The sequence below is a fragment of the Neovison vison genome, chromosome 2 (genome assembly GCF_020171115.1).
Source record: "Neovison vison isolate M4711 chromosome 2, ASM_NN_V1, whole genome shotgun sequence".
NCBI lineage: Eukaryota > Metazoa > Chordata > Mammalia > Carnivora > Mustelidae > Neogale > Neogale vison.
This window is the reverse complement of record NC_058092.1, coordinates 237,567,106-237,584,244: the sequence shown is the minus strand read 5'-3', so window position 1 is coordinate 237,584,244 and position 17,139 is coordinate 237,567,106. Positions and strand designations below refer to the sequence as shown.

The following is a 17,139-nucleotide window of genomic DNA, read 5'->3' as shown; positions in this document are numbered from 1 at the left end:
AAGGCACTGAGGAAGGCTAGACGGAAATGCCTGGTAACCTCATCGAATGATGGGGCTCTGGCTGTCCTGCCCAGGGTCTGCCCTGTCGCCTCTGACGCCCTCTTGGCTTCCGGGCCTTTGGCATGACCCTCTTCCCTGCTCAGACCGTGTCCTGCCCGCACAGCCCCTCCTCCCCGGACTTCAGGTGTGCGTACACGGATGCCCGCGAGGAGGCTCCGAGCTGGGCCAGGCTCTGGAGGCTGCCCCCGGGGTGGCCCCAGCTGTGTGCGGTGGGCCAGGACCTCTCCCATGCCTGCACATGTGGTGGGAGGAACACGAGGGGTCCTGGCCAGCACCTGGCCCCCTGGTCCACCCGCACGGTGCCGGGACCAGCCCCCAACAGGCAGGCTTCTGTATTAACATTCGCCTGCGGCTGTTTCCAGAAACCAGCGGTGATTTCTGAATTTGCATCAGACTCACTCTCTGTCACTCTGAAATCCAAAGGCCAAGCTGAGCAGAAGCAGCAGTCACACTCGTGGAACGGATGACGCAGGATCTTCAGGAATTGTGCCCAAGAAAATAACTTGTCCCCATTTCCTGAGGCAGGGGCCTGGTCTGGGCAGCTGCAGAGTGCCGAGGGGCTGGCGTCCAGCTGCAAGGCCCCGGGCCGCGCCGAGGGGCTGGTGCCGGTGACAAAGTCCCCCCTCGCTCGGAGCTTCCCTTGTGGCCCTTGAGCCAGGCCCTTGGGGGAGCGGACACAGCTGCAGCAGCCAGCATGGGGGGCAAGGACACACTTCAGAATGCCCGTGAATGAGACACACCGGGCCAGAGCCCCTCGGGCCTCCGGTGCACGCACCCAGGCTCCCACACCCATGCTGTGGGCCCCGGAGAGTGGCCTTGAGCCAAGAAGGCTGCTGGGAGACGGCAGGCCTCCGCTCGAGGCCCCCGCCCTGTGATTTGCTCCACGACCGCAGAACGCAGGCTGGCTAAACCATGAAAGCCGTAGGAAAGGGAGCCCTTTAAGGGGCTCTCACTCTTTTGGGCTGGGGACATCCCGCGCACATCATGGACTCTGCGTGTTTTCAGAACTCTGACCGCCCCCTAAGCACAGCCCGTGGAAGCGGACGGCGCAGCACTGTACCCACTCCTGGTGCCCTTGGGTCAGTGAAGATGAACCAGCCACTTCACATGTCACTTCCTGGATGCTGTGATTTTCCTAGGAAAGCAAACAAAACTGACAGATACCACCCCTAGAAACTGCCTCGGGCTCACCCTCTTCAAATGGAGAACATCATTTCTGAGGAACACAGGGTCCTCTGGCAGCCCGTCTCTACCAGAAACCAGATCCCTCCCATGGGGTCTCAACTTGGGTTCTGGACATTCTCGGAGGCTGGAGGTCAGAGGCGGGTGCCACAGAGGTGGGTGCCCACAGCCCCACTCGGGAACCGCACAGCCGCCATCCCGCGGAGCTTCCTTTCTAACAAGCTGAGAACGGCTCCCCTCTCCCTTCTTCCAGAAATAACACGTCCCCCCACTCAGCGGAGGCAGGGCAGCTTGGTGTAGGTGAATGGAACCCCTCCTCCCGAGACAGTGGCCACGCCCACTGCCACCTTCCAGCCCCTTCCACTGGGACATCCTGCCCTGTCTCTTCCCTGGGCTGGGGTGGGGGGGCAGGGAGGCTGGCCTGGGGAATGCGCCGGGCCGAGATCACGCACGGAACTCCTGAGTCAGTGCTCCGACCGACCCAACCCCGCCCCTTACTGATGGACCATTAGGCCGATCCCTTTTCAACACAAGCACACCTTGGAGGACTGCCCTTGGTCATCCGTCCTGGAGACACGATTCTGTTCTTACTGCCTTCACTTCCCTGTGCCCTGAAGAGCTCCCAGATCTCTGCATGCACAGGTCACGATCTCCCAGCGGAGCCTCATCCTGGCTGTTGGGCAGACCCCTCCCTGAGGATCTGCCCGCATCAGGCTGGGCTCCGGCCATCCCTTCCCTGGTCCTGCTTGGCAGTGGGACACCTGACAAGCCCCCAATTCTGGCCCTGCCATGCACTTGCCCGTAGCCTAAGGCCAGCCCCGGGAGCCCTGGGGCCTCGGTGTTCCCGTCTACAGGACTGAGAGTGGCATTCAAGGCACAGCTGCATCTGCTGCACACAGCACAGGGGTTCAGGGTCTGCTGGACTGAAGAAAGTCTGGGGAGTAGGCAGGACGTGGGGGGTCTGTGCCAGAAAGGGCTCTACGGGACAGAGTGCAGGGACAAGGCCTCGCGGTCCCCAGGAGCTCTCTGTAGTCCAAGAGCAGACTGACAGACAAGCAATCCTCAGTGAAACACCGTCCTGGTGGTGTTTGGGAGGCTTCCCTGGGCTGGGGCACAAGGCCAGAGTGTTCTGAGGGGAGGGGTCCTACTGGAAGCCCAGGAGGACCCCACCTGCCAGGAGAAGGAGCCAAGGGGACGGCGGGGCTCGGGACCACAGCAGCGGCTGGCCTCGAGTTGTGAGGAGGGGCCAAGTGGCAATGCGTGCCCGTCCAAGGGTCTGCCTGGTGGAGGCCGAACACACCCAGGAGCTCCACGGAATTCTGAGAGGTGGTGGGTGCAGGGTGGCCTGGCAGGTGCCGGCCTGTAGGTTCTGGGGAGGCCGTGCCCCTGAACAGCCCCACCTGAATGCTGCATGTGGCCAGCGCCTCCCTGGTGGGCTGGTTGATGCCCCTGGAGCCCAGAGCACTGGGGCCCATGCACAGAGCGGGTGTGGCTGGGGCCCCTCACCCTCCAGGTCCGGGATAGTGCCTCCATAGGGACAGGACCGGGTGTTTTCCAGGAGGCAGGGAAAGATGCAAACACGCACCAGGTGGGAAGCAGTAACCCAGCAGACGCCTCCTAACAGGATGGGGCCGAGCTGTCTTGGGCCTCAGTCAAGAGCACAGCACAATGAGAAGGTGGGGAGGAACGGGTGCCCCCACCCCAGCGGAGAGCATTAGGAGGGGTTGAAAGGGGCAGCCCTTTGTGGGGCAACTAGTCCCCACCTTTCCCAGGCAGGCTGCACGGGCTGCTTCCTCCTCCTGGGCTCAGCACCGGGTTTGCAGATGTCCAACGAGCTGCCAGTGCCACTCCCTGCCCTTCCGGACGTTCCCGATCACCCCGATAACCAGTCCCCGGCTGACGGCCCGAGCTGAACGGCACTACTGCAGGGTGGCACAGGGGCTGCCTTGGTGTCTGGGGCGACACCCACAGGCTTAGCGCTGGCCTCTACACCCGCCCCGGGAGGTGCTTTGGCAAGAGCAGACCCATGTCTGGCAGCAGTGTCCCCAGGGGGCCGGCCGGGCACATGTTCACTCAGGCCCACGATCCTTGAATCAGGAAGGAGACCCCGGGCAAGTGTCTTTAGATCATCCGGACCGGCCACCGAGGGTCACAGTCCTGAACTACGTCCAGCCAACAAGGGGTGACTTGAGGTCTCTGCTCCTCCCTGCCCCCGTCCTGGCCTCCCCACTCTGGGCTCCTCGCTGCCCTTTACTTGCCTTGGGTCCACTGTGCACCGGAGCTCAGGGACTGACACTGTACGTTGGCTGCCTCCACGCGTCCCGACCCCACACTTACCCTTGAGCCGAGCTGCTGTGGCCTTTCCAAGGAAGAGTGGAGAAGCGCACCAGCTGCGTGCCATCTGGAATTCAGCCCCCTCCTCCCGTGGCCAGGAGGGGTCCTGAGAAAAGCAGACTGTGGTTCTGGGGAGAGCCCTCCTTGTGCGAGCTGATGCACAGGTGCTTCCCGTCTGTACTTCCACAGACCCTTACTCCACCCAGTTCAAGGTCACCGTGGACAACCGCAGACACTGCCGCCCACCCTGACAGATGGTGGCAGTTGGTCTGAATGCGGTCATGGGTTCAGGGGAGGACAGAGCCAACGAAGGGACAGTGCCAAGGAGGGCTCCGTAACCTCTGAAGGCATGGGCTTGGGGGCCGGGCCACTCCCGGACCACTCTCTGACCTGGCTGTAGCCTGAACCAGCCTCAGATGCTCCTCGGCATGGCTGGAGGCTGGTGACCGCAGGGATGGAGAGCCTCGGCTTCGGGAGCTGGGAACACCCTCCCACAGGTCCCCGTGCAGATGCTGCTGCCTGCTCTCCGTGCGGCTCCTGATGGAGGAACCAAAGCTGGGATATCCCAGGAGATGGACAGCGACCCCTCAGAGTGGGGCCTAGGGGCTCCGAGCACCACCCACAGTGGGAGAGGGTCTCGGGAAGGCACTGCCCTCCTCGCCCCGAAGTGGGAGGCTGCCTGTGTGCAGGGGCCTGTGGGCCTCTTCGTTCCCTGACCGGATCCACTCCCAGAAGGAGGTGGCAGGGCTGACTCCCAGCCAGCAGCTCTTCTACCAGCCCTATGGGAGCGAGCTCCACAATGTTCTAGAATGTTCTATGACTGCCTCATGGCTTCTTTTCCATCCACCTCACCCCGACCCAGAGACTCTGACATGGCCAGTCGGACGGACAACGTGGTCAGGTGTGGTTATGGCCACCACTCTGCCACCTTCGGCAAGGGCCTTGGGTGAGGGGAGTAGCGTGCAAGCCCAGACCTGAGCTGTCCCGTACATCCGATGGGTCATCTGGGGAGGCTGTGCCGGGCAGGAGGATCACAGCCAAAGCCCAGGAAACTGCAAAGGCCCTTTCCCCAAGAAAAATGGTCCAAATTGTGGTACAAAAGGCCACTTGAAGGAGATTCTAGAAAGAGCAAAACTCCTGGGAGGAGAACATTTAAGAAGACCTCACTGTACGAGGTTAATTTGAGTATTGCAAAGGGGTGGCCTCCCAGGCCGGTGCACCCCGATGGCAGGGGTGGGGTTTCGATGCTGCAAGCCACAGCCCTCCTCCCTGCTCACCGGCTGCCCCTGGGCTAATGCTCCTGCCCACCTCCTTCAACGTGCCTCAGACCCTGCTCTCCATGCGTGTTGGTGACAGCGCAACAGGGACAGAGCCGCCCAGCCCTGGGGGTGGAGGGCTGCGGGGAGGTGCTGGGTGCCCTGGGCTGTACCCAGGGACACATGGCTGGGACTCCTTCCACATGGTCTAGACCCCTGGCTGAGCACAGTGGCAGTGTGACAAGGACTCAGCAGCATCCGAGGGAAAAGAGGAGAAAAGGGTCCCAGAAGTCCACAGGAGCCGTGAGAATGGGCAGAAGGGCCAGGTTTGGCTCCCCGCTGTGCAGCAGCCACCAAGGGGTACTCAGGCAGGTGGGAGCGAGGCACAGATGTTCCCCCCCCCCCCCGTAGGGACCAGTTCTCAGGAGGGTGGGCTGCACCGCGGCCCGGGAGACACTAGGAAGGCCCCGCAGCGGGGTCGACGCGGCAGCACCAGCAAGGGCTCTGTCCGGACTGCGCCCCTCACACAGAGGTTTTTGCTGGGAGTATTTTTAACCCCCTTCTTGGGAATCGGGAGTAAGCAGGGCCTCCGAAGGAAGCACCTGGAGACCGTGCCAGGCCCCGCAGAGTGCATTGCAGCTGGACCAGTACCGAGGGAGCCGTGAGGTTCCTGTCCCCCAGCTGGCACTGAGGACGTCTGTTCAGGAGCAGGACCGTACACGTACGCAGGACCTTTTAACTGGAAGGGTCTCCAAGCTTTCACAAAATCTAACTCTAGGAGGGACTGTCCTCCTCCCCGAAGAAACCCATCCACGAGGATGCAGCCAGACCGTGCCGGGACCTCAGCTCAGCCACATGGTCTCCCCCGTCCCACAGGCCTCCCTTCCCGGTGGACCGTACCCTGCTGATACACACCTTGTGTGGTTATGAGGTGAGCAGAGAGGGTGGTCGGTGTTCCCTACCTGCTTTCCTGAGCCCTCAACTGACTGAATCCCCAAAGACGGCCGGGGCTGGCCTTCCCTTCTCAGGAGCGGCTCCTGCGACCCGGGTTGGGCACGTTCAGAGGCCCCGTGCAGGCCCCTTGGAGGCGTGGCCAGGGGCTGGGGAGAGGGGGCCCGGGCTGCAGAGCTTTCCCACAGGGCTCGGGGCCCGAATGGCTTGCAGGAACGTGCGGCTCAGCGCCGCATACCTGGGCCCCCATCGCCTGCCAAGACGCTCACACGTGCACGGACTTCTGCTCGTAGCTACGGCAATCAAAACAGGCAAAAGCAATACTTTTTGCACAATATCACATGTTGCTTAATGTTTAGACACTGGTATTTTCTCCAGCTGGGTTTTTCTTAATTTAAGTCAACAAACCAATCTGGAAGCAAACATGTTGCTGGTGTTTGGGAACCAAACACAAGTGACGGGTACTAGGAAGACGTCAGAGAAGCCTCGGTGTGGGCCTGCTGGGGGTGCCTCAGCCGCCGAGGGGCAAGGAACGAGACGGGACACAGGCCGCGGGCCCTCTGCTCTGCCCCTCGCAGCCCCCGTCCCGGGAACCTGGCACCGGATGAGAAGCCGGCCCGCGGGGGACCGGACCGCCAGCAGGTGAGGGCAGCCGCAGGAGCAGCGGATCTCCCCTCCCTTCGCGGCAGCGTTCCCGTACGGCCACCTGCAGCGCTGGCTCGGTCGTCGGACGCGGGGCCACGTGCTCTGCTCGAGCACCGCCCCCACCACGAGCTCCCCTTGCCAGTAAGCCGGGAAGGCGACTCAAACCACGGTGCTGAGCGCGGGGCCTTGCGAAGGTGCCCTGCAACACCGGGGCCGTGTTTTCCATCTTAACTGGTGTCTGTGCAGAACTTCCGTCTTGTGGCTTTTCTCCATGAAAAAACATGGAGAAAACTTTAAAGCCTTGTTAACGATGTCCTTTCATCAGTTCGGGCGCCGTCGGGCTGGCTCTGTGTCCAGCCGTGCCTCACTGTCCAGGCCCTTGCCCCAGGCCTCACTCCCCCGGCGGCCCAGCACACACGCTCCGGAGCCGCCGTCCGGCTGATGGAGGCCAGACGCGCTCATCTGTCGGCAGCTGGAGCCACGGGGTCCGAGCCCGGCTGCCTCGGCCGCTCAGAGACGCGTCAGGACCTGCACTTTCCCCAGGCTTTGGGTCCGGCTTTCAACTGCCACAGAAGGACAGACGGGCCGCGTGGCAGAGCTCCGTTTAAATCTCGGCGTCTTTCAAGCTGATAACAGGTAAAGCTGATGTGGGCTTCAGCTTCCTAAACACCAACCCTCAATCAAATGCTGGCGAATGGAAAAGGAAAGACCATGTATGGGCTGAGGGAGGCCAAACCAAGCGAAATCCGCACTCAGGGCCCCCCGCTGCCCTCACCCCCTGACCCCACGCCAGGAGGGCAGCGGGCACACACACCCAAAGGACGCACTGGGATTCCCCAATACTCCCAAATACATCACAGCTAGGGGACCAAGAGCAGAGCTCAGTTTCCTGACGGATCTAGCGGGAAAATCTTTCAAGTAAAAGAACACCCTTTATCCTGTGTGTCCACATATGTCATTTATCGCTTCAGAGTCCTCCTAAAGGCGGCTTGAAACCAAAATCGCGCAAGAGCTTGGCCAGCTCTAGAATCAACAGTTTTCACACTGATTCGGCTATGATGTTCCGCCTGCTCTCACGGTGGCCGGGCTTTGGGTCGGTGCTGCTGCCTGTGGTCCCAGCGACGGGGTGGGGCATGTGGGTGCCATGCGTGGGGAGACATGGCCACCAGCGCCGGTCCGCCCTGCCAGCGCCACCACGGGGAGGACAAGTCCTCTGGAGACAGCACACACGCCCCACGGGGCTCCCGCGGGATCAAGCCACCACTTGGGTTTTTAAGCAACGGCCTTGTCCGGGCTTCATCCTTACATCACAGTTTTAAAGGAAATGAGTTCTGGGATAACGTGGTTACTCACGAATGGGTTAAGAAACAAAAAGGGGGGGTTGCCTGGGTGGCTCAGTGGGTTAAGCCTCTGCCTTCAGGTCAGGTCATGGTCTCAGGGTCCTGGGATCGAGCCCCACATCGGGCTCTCTGCTCAGAGGGGAGCCTGCTTCCCCCCCTCTCCCTGCCTGCCTCTCTGCCTACTTGTGATCTCTATCTGTCAAATAAATAAATAAAATCTTAAAAAAAAAACAGAAACAAAAAGGGTGTCCATATAAACACACCTGCACTGGACAGCCTGGCCACTCGGAAGAGGAGATTCTGGGTGAGCACATGGTGTGCGGGGAAACTCGGAAGAAAACGGGCGCCCAAAGCCCCTCGGGATAGGAAGGACTTCCCTCTCTGGCAAGTGTTCGAGACACGTGTGGCTTCTTCTGTGAGTGCATCTCGGGGTAGGAAGCAGACAAGGATTAGAAGTCCCAGTTAGGTACCTACACGGTGAGCCTACTTGCCTCCCGAACATGCCTGGTCCACGGCCTGAGTGTCTAGAGCTGCAAGGAGCCGATCCCGCAGAGTCCACACTCCCTTCGGGGCCCTCTACTGTGGCCCCGCTTCAGCCCCTGCGCCTACGAGACACTGCGGTGTTTCTTCTGGAGGCGGTGGGAAGGCAGACTTGTGCTGGTCCTCCGTCCCTCGGTGCAGCCACGGGACATGGTGGATGGCGGGGGGCTTCCCTGGCGCTTCTGCTGCACGTGGGGAAAGGGGCTGGTGAGGAACACGGCCGCCCACTGTAACCCTGGGCGCCTGCCTGGCCAAGGGCATCGTCAAGGACGCGTGGTCCTGCAAACACAGACACCGTCTCTGAATCTCTCGTTGGCTCAGTCTCTGGAAGCAGGGAGCACAGTGCCCCCCAGCCGAGCTCCCGCGCAGAGCCAGCCGTCCCCTGCCCGCGGGTCTCCGTGTCCGTGTTCAAAGTCCCCCGCGCCACGTGGACGGGGAAACCAATCCATGCAGGGGACCTGGGGCTGAGGCCGAAGAACACAGCTTTCTTGTCTCGACATTTCTTTTTATTTGGAAAACATTTTTGTATTTCTTTGTGCCTTTCCTTTTCCTCTTTATTTCCATAAACTGCGCCGCAACCGTGAGCAGCACGGCTCCAGGCGCCCCGCGTGGGCTTTCATGTCGGCCTCTGCAGAGCTTGTCCTTGGAGCGGTACACGCGCTGGTTTGAGCCCGGTCACCGCCTCTGTCAGCGGGAACCTCGGGGCGCATATCAAGCCTGTTCTGACAGAGCTGAGGAAGCCCTGGGAGACAGAAAACAGAGCGCGGGTTTGTTCTGCACCAAGGGCATGGCCCGAACAGGCGGTGCCTGGCCATGCCGGGCCGCAGGGTCGCCTTGGACTGCACTGATGGGCAGGCCCCTGGCTGCACGTGGCTGAGCCCCACGGGGCACTGGGGCCTTGCATGCTGCACGGGGGGCTGTCCCACCCAGGACGCTCCCTCGGAGCCCACCCAGGCGTCTGGAGATCGCAGTGGGAAGCACGTGGCATCATCCGCACTTTCCTGACCCAGGAGGTGGCCTGCGTGCCCAGCACGTGGGTGGCAAGGGACATGCGGAGCATCGCCGGGCCGGCCAGCAGCACCGATGGCACCTAGTGCTCCATGGGCCCGTCACAGAGCCGCTCGGAGCGCTCTGCCCTGCCCCCACTCTCACATCCACCGCAGCCCATGGTGGCTGGGGGTCTCCCAATGGCAGCCCTAGTGCACTGCTAGGGTGCCCTCTGTCGGAAAGCAGCCAGACGGAGTCCACACCCCCGCCCACAAGGAGAACCTGCCGTGGAGAGCCCCGGCCCTCTCCTCCCGGCAGAGCGCAAGGGCAGAGTGTGATCACGTTTCTCGGTGACCGTGAGTTCCTGGAGAAGAGCATTTTCCTTACAGAATTTACGATACAACCTCCTCCTTGGCCCCCAAATGCAAAGTGTGCCCCAGACCCCCACCCGTCTTCCCAACACGTCAGAAACCCAGGATCGAGCCCCTCTGCCGGCGCAGGGAGATGCCGAGAGACTGTGCTTATGGTCTCGCAGCCGGCCGGGGGCTCAGCGCAGGTGGCTCAGGGGTCTGTCCCGAAGTCGGACGCTACGCGGCTGCCCGTGCGAGCAGGACGGCATGCCCGCGGACAGAAGCTCGGAGAAGAAGCGGAATCGGAAGACAATGCAGTGATGGTCAGAGCTCTCTATTTTTGAGGAAAAAATGCAAGAATTTGGTGGAACTGTGTTTACATTAGGTAATTGTTCTTTTACAGGTGCCAACATGAAATACAAAACACACCCACACCGCGCCCTCCACAGGCTGTGTATCTGCGGCGTTCAGGGACCCGTCCAGAGCGTCTGAGCTGCCGGCCGTGCCCTCCGGTGTCCCAGGAACCCTGGACACAAACACAGCTCTGTACTGTGCGGCGGGGTGCAGCTTCCTTTCTCCCTAGATCCCAGGCTCTAGTTTATTTATCTGCGTGCACAGCTACAAGTTCCCCGTATGCTTTTCAGATCTACTTAATTACGAAGCTAAAATGACAACAGGGTAATGAAGTGTCAGCCCGAGGTCCTTGGTGGATGCTGGAAATACTCCAGACTGCCCCTGGGGACAGGAGCTGACCCACCTTCTTGTGTGACCTCTGACTTCCAGGCTCGGTCTTGGGGTGCGAGGGAGGAGAGGTCGGCAAGCCTCGTCACCTTCTGTTCAGGGCACGCGAGGGTCAACCGTGTCAGGAGAGGGGTGGGGGCCCGAGGCCAGGCCCCTGTAAAGGGCCATTGCGACCAAACCCGCCTCAAAGAGCCGTTTGTTTTCCCGGCTCGCGCTGGCAGGCGGGTCTCCTCCACTCGGCAGACACGGCCCCAGATGGGCGCCCCCAGCGCTGGCCTTCCTGGCCGGGAGAGAAGCGAAGCGGGGAAGCCCCCGTGAGCAGGATTTCCGGGCCACCCCGGCCGGCAGGGAAGGTGGGAGCGGGAAACACGGGCCTGGCAGCCTCGAGGGCCGAGAGGACGCGGAGCCGGGCCGTGGGCGGGGAGGGCCAGCTTCTCAGGCCTGCGTGGGGACCGGGGTGCTGCGGGGGGCACAGCCGCTGGCCCCGCAGACACCTTCCGGGACGGTCGCCCCGCTGGCTGCCAGGCCCCTGCTCTCTCGCCGTGGCGCTGGCGGACGTCAGAGACGGAACAGCGCCGTGAGGGGACGCGCTGCGAACAAGGGCCGGTCTTCCCAAGCCGCTCTGCTGCGAAACAGAAGAACGAGACACACAACGCGCTCCACGTCCCTCAGGACACGTCCAGAGCTTTAATTCAACGGTGCCAGCGCGTGCCGCTCCAACACGGCCGCCTGCAAACCCTCAGTTCCGGCCACCCTGCACCCCAAGCTGCGTTCCAGCCGGACGGGAACCCCCGGGACTGGTCGGCTTCCCCGCCAGGTGGCCCTCGTGGGCCAGCAGCCACTCCTTCGTGGCCAGGCCTCCGGAGTAGTTGCCCACGGCTCCGCTGCTGCAGATCACGCGATGGCACGGGATGAGGATGGGCACCTAGAAAACAGGAAGCCGCCGTCAGTCTGGGCTCCGGGGTCACAAGCAAGGCCCCTGACCACAACTCACCTAGCAGGGGCTCGGCCACATGCAGGCCGCCCACTGGCGGTCTCAGCCCTGCACACCCCTTGGTCTCTGAGGGCCTCGGGGGGCCAAAGGGTGCCATAATGCCCCAAGACTAATGTCCAGCACAGTTCAGAGAACCCCCTCACAGCAGGATCCGGGAGGAGAAAATTGCCGCTGGTAAGAAATCAATCGTGTACGCTTACCAAGTTCAAAATTACATTTCCAAGTTACGGGACGGTATGCAAAATCGCAAATTTCTCGAGAAGCGACAGGAACCTTCTGGGAAGGCGGTACTCACACGAGGCATTGGCAAACTGGCTATCAGCCACTACGGTCTTTATTTCGTAAACACAGCTTCATCGGAACGTAGCCGTACTGTCTGTGGCTGCTTCTCAAAGCCTAAACTATTTACCATCAGGCTCCTTATAGGAAAGGTTTGCTGGCCCTGCTTCACGCCACGCAGGGCCCCGGGAGTGTCTGTCTGCGCTCACCAGTCCTGGGATGTTTAGGAAGGTGGAGAAGATCTGGTCTTCATGTGTTCTCACCTGAGCGGCCACTGCTGCTGCCACCCTGCCGCTGGACACCACCCACTCCCACGGTCCCTCAGGACGGCACACCCAGGGCCACAGTGGCCCTCACCCCTCGGCCGGCCTCAAATAGCCTCTCACCTCTGGAGACAAACTGCGTGATCAGGTGCCTGCCTTAGTGAACGGAATGGCTTCACTAAAAGCGAGGTCATCTTACGATGAAAACCAACCCAAACACAGTCCTACAGAGAGAAGCCAACCTATGGTTAAGAGGACCCACTGCCGGGGCGCCTGGGTGGCTCACTGGGTTAAAGCCTCTGCCTTCAGCTCAGGTCATGATCTCAGGGTCCTGGGATTGAGCCCCGCATCGGGCTCTCTGCTCAGCGGGGAGCCTGCTTCCCCCCCACCCCGCCTACTTATGATCTCTGTGTCAAATAAATAAAATCTTAAAAAAAAAAAGAAAAAAAAGAGGACCCACTGCCGGGACCAGGGGCAGCTGGGTGTCCCTGAGACGCAGCAGGAGAGGTGCAGGGGAGCTTGGGGCAAATATCTCGGCGGGCTTCCACCAACCACGCCCGTCCAACCCACGGGCAGCTCAGCTCACTGCTGTCCCGGGGAAGTGCAGGCCAGCCCGCAGCCCCAGAGGAGGAGGGCCCAAACCACAGGCAGGTTTCCCTAGCGGACACCGAATGCCCCAAGGAAGGACCTCCCCCACGCCCGGCACGCTCTTCTGCCTTGCCTAGAGCCGCTGCAGCGCAGAACTGGGGGCGTCTGATTCCTCACATCCTAGACTGGACGCCGGGGCTTGTAGGCGCTGGATGCGAGGGAGGTCATGGTCACACGGGGGAGACACTATTCCCACAGCCACACATGGGCCAACAATCTCACCTAACACATTCCAGGTAGCCAGTCCTACCAGGGGAGGAGACCTCTGTTCCCTCCAGAGGTCGGAGGCTCATTTTCAGCAGCTGTCCCCAGGGGAATGCCTTCGTCCTCCCACTACGGCCTGGGCTGTGTGGATGGGAGCTCCGAGGATCCCCAGTGGCAGACCCACTCGGAGTCTGTCCTCAGGACAGAGTCCACTGTGGAGCGTGGGCACAGTGAGCCTTACCCTTGCTTTTGATTTCCATGTGGCAGGACACCCACTGGTACGAGGGACATGCCTGGCCTTGCTCACCCCCTACCCTTCACCCCTGCCTGAGGGGAGGAAGACTCACTGACTGGCCACCCTGGGAGGGAGGGATGAGAATGCCCAGCTCGGCAGCCCGTGAGGTCCTGCAGGGAGGCCCCGTCTGCCCCACGGCACAGGCGCGGTCAGCAGAGCCGACCCTGCTGGGGCTGGTACAGCATAGGGGGTCCGATTCCAGAGGAATTCTTGGGAGGCCCACCGTGACCATACCCCCTGCCCCCAGCCTTTACCCTACTAAAGCTAATACCCTGATATCCTTTGTCCATTTCTTAGCTGGCCCAGAGCACAGGCGGGAAGGAAAGGGATGGGAGGTGTGGGGTGGACGGAGTCGGTCTCGGGTTGTGGAGCACCCTCCGTGGGCAGCACACAGCACGGCAGGGACGGCCACGCCCGGGCCACCACACGCAAGGGTACACGCAGTGTTCCCACTGCAGGGGCTCCGGCAGATGGATGGTCATTTTGCTTAAAGATCCCAGCAAGCAGTTACTCAGAATCTGAGGGACTTCCAGGAGGCCTGGGTCAGTCAGTCCTACTTCCTAAGTGGCTCCATCCTGACTGGGGTGAAGGGGCACAGGTGGTCAGCCCCCGAAGGCCAGTTCGTGCTCGGGGATGGTTCTCGTTGTCATGCAGAGCACAGAGCACAGTGGCGGCCTGACAAGGACAGGATGGCCAGTGAGGGCAGCTACAGCTACCGGCCCAGCGCTGGAGCCCGAGCTGGGGCAGAAGGAAGGGCACAGCTGCTCCGCAGACCCCGCCCTGGAAGGGACACAGGAGGTGCCAGGGACCATTCAGCGCCGGCCCCTGTCCTGCCCTCTGGGGTCACGCTCATATGGCCGCGCCCGCAGGGTCCTAGAGGTTGAGGGTTTCTCAGGCTCCTTCGACGGAGTCCGCAGCTCAGCCGAGAGGAGAGCCACATCTCCTACCCCCAAGCTCCACCTCCAAAGACCTGAGCTGGACAAAGCCATGAGCCGTCAGTCAGGTGTGTTTCTAGAAGAGCGGCTAAGCACACGTATGTGGTATCCGGTTGTCCTCTGGCCGTGCGTATGTCTCGGCTTGCCACACCCTGCCTGGAGTGTGCCCTCGGTGGGCGCTGAGCTGTGCCTGACCCTGGGCAGATGGCATGGTCCCCAGTCCCGTCCCAGATGCAGCACGCAACAGGGCCACAGGGAGCGTGTGCTCTGTGCCCGGTGCAGACCGCCACATGTCCCCAACAAGCCCCAGGCCATACGTGGTCAGCCTCGGCTCACACGACATCGCTGGCCCAGCTCACATGGCACCTCTGAGGCAAAGATGCGTTTCCAGCTCAGCCAAGGCAGGACCGGCGCCCATACTTCTTGCCGCGACACCAGCTGCTCGAGGGGGAGTGCTGGGCATGCCCTTGGGGGCTGGTCAGCCCTGCAGGTCATCTGGCTTTGGTGGTGAGAACCTGACTCCTCCCACATCACACCGGTCCTGGTTCTGCCTGGAAGTGTGGGTTGCCATGGGAACGCACGCAGTCTCAGGGTGGTCTCGGAGGAGCAGCGGGGTTGGGGGAGGGGGGAGTCCTGGCCTCCTCTCGCGCCGCTTCCCCGATGGAGAGCAGCACCACTGCCCCGTCCCGCAAGCACCTGCCATCCCCACTGTCAGTGGCCGTTTTCAGAACGCAATACTGACTCCGATCGAGGGTCTTGATCCAATACGATAGTCACGTTAATAACTGCTGTGGGACATGGTCAGATGACACACAACTTAAGCTCTGACGGATAGAGAGAGAGAGATTTAGTCCAAGCTGGGCTCACAAACGTTTAGGCACCAATTCAATTTTCCTACCTAACAGCAGACTTCACCGGGAGCTCTGATTTTCTTGCCCTGCTCCCCGAGCTGTGGAGTGACCAGAGACGGACCGGGAAGCCTCCGACCCTATGCGTCACGTGGACAAGAGCGCAGAAGTCGTGCGATGGCGACGCTGACCTCCCCGGCCAGGCTTTACCTGGTGCCTGCAGCGATGCCACGGGGACTCACCGAAGACACACTGCTTTCACTGCTAGACACGGGAACACTGCTTCTGTTTGTGTTAATTTTAGTGGCAGATTCAGACTACTAAAATAATGAAAGCTGCCGAAATTTACTGGAGCCCGAAGGACATTTCAAAGGATCCGTGCCCTCTTACGCTCTCTCCTTTAAAGCCCCGTGCTGCATAAAACGTAATTTTTATCAATAACCAAGCAGCTCCTAATATCACAGCCGCATCGAAATCCTCACGCTGTGAAATCTAATTCATCCAATATGTGAACCCATCCCTTACACGGACCCTTTCTCAAAAGCTATAAAACTTCCAAACCCATAGATTTGTCTCCAACAAAAATAACACGAAGGGGCCTTTCAATCAATAATGGAATCCCTCTGATTCTAGTGCTGGCTGAATATTTTTTCCAACTTCGCCTTTGTTCTCGTGGTAGTAGCCCACAAGGGAAAGAGCTTGTTTTCACTCGCGGCCTCATCAATACCTAAATCCTGGTGAGCAAGTGACACGGAGAAGCTGTAATCAATAGCTCCCTGTGCGTTTTTTCTTCTGGTCAAACAGTTCAGCCCGCTGACAGCCCTGACACTTAGAACATGAGGCTAAATCTTCATCAACGGCCATCTGGGTGACTGGCAGAACAAGACTCGGGGGGTCATTAACGCTCGTGGCGATCTGTGAGTAAACTAACTCGTCAGGAATGCGTTTGTTTGGAAGAAAGTGGGGAAATGCTCTGTGCAACGCATCGATTGCCTTTGAACTGCATTTAGCAAATTCTGAGGATGAGGGTAGGGTGCTACTGTGGGGCGCCCGAGGCGTCTTCCGTCTGCTCCACCAGCACGAGGACCCTGCTCCGCGGGGGGTGAGCGCACTCACCTTCTGGAAGCGGCCACACCGGCTCACCTGGGCCGGCGAGTCTTTGGTGGAAAACCTGGAAAAATCGCGTGCTGGGGACAGGACCAGCCCCCCGCACGGTGCCAGCCATCCCTCCCGCGAGTAGGGAAGAGGACCCCACGCCACGGCAAAGCTGTCACGTGAACCGGCACGTGCTCGTGTTCATGGTGCCACCTGAGGAATGAACGCACGACGCGCTTCACGGTGCCCCGCGACATTCCAAACCCGTCTTTCACTCTCCTTGAAATGCACAATTGCCCTATTCAGCCCGAACAGATGACCTACGAGCGCATCTCCACGATGCTGTCGGTGCCACAGCTGCCGCGTGGGCTGTGCGACCCGGCCTCCCACTGCCAGCGCCAGGGAAAGGGGGCCCCCACGTGTGATGGCCACGTCGGTTGTGGTCCCAGCCCTGCTCAGGGCCCCCTTCCCCCAGGTTCCTGAGTCGCCTCTTGGAGGCTCCGCGATCCCTTCCAAGGAAGTGTTAGGTCAAGTTTAAGGCTCCCCAGGAGGCCGAGCCGAAACTCCCCTCGCAGGAACAGCTTCGGCAGCCCCCGCACCTCTGCCACCAGCTTAGGCCAAGGGGCCCGGCGTGAGCCGTGGGTAGTGCCCAGCCACAGTGGGTGCCACGGACGGGCCCCCGAGGGCTCACCTCCAGCCCGGTTGCTGTCGGCATGGGAAGGCGCTGAGAAGAGGGGCCGGGAGCCTGCCCGGTTCTCCCACCCGGTGTCTTCATGGCCCTTCTGCACTTGGGCACGAGACTGGGAAGTCAATTCGCAAACTTTATGGACATTAGAGTTTTAATCCTCGTGAGATCCAATTTTATAAATTTCTGTGACTGGGGCCCCATCTGAACAGAGACGTTCATAGAGATTAATAGCAGGAGGAGAGAGGCCTTTTGGTTGCAGAACGATAATGTTTCTAAAGATCGCCGCAAGCGTGATCGTTGAGCAGTGACGGCGTCTCTGTGGCCGAGTGAGATGCCGCTGTCAGCACCCGAGGCAGGTGAGGGTCCCCTGCTGTCTGTGTGCCTGCCGGTAGCACGTGTTTGCAGAGCACCGGACAGGAGGTGGGCCCCTGCGGGAGGCATCAGCACACAGCACCTGCGGTGCACGGTGGGAACCGAATTGCCCCTCCATGGCTGAGAAGAGTG

The 17,139-nt window shown here is 60.9% G+C and overlaps 1 protein-coding gene across 1 annotated transcript in view; it reads right to left on the bottom strand.

Moving 5' to 3' along the window:
- Positions 1 to 11,044: 11,044 nt before the first annotated feature.
- The window catches only part of MGMT (O-6-methylguanine-DNA methyltransferase), a 220,911-nt gene continuing 214,816 nt past the window's right edge, over positions 11,045 to 17,139 (bottom strand). The window contains 1 exon segment of the mRNA XM_044240744.1: positions 11,045 to 11,311. Coding sequence (XP_044096679.1) covers positions 11,126 to 11,311 — 186 coding nt within the window. The 3' untranslated portion in view covers positions 11,045 to 11,125.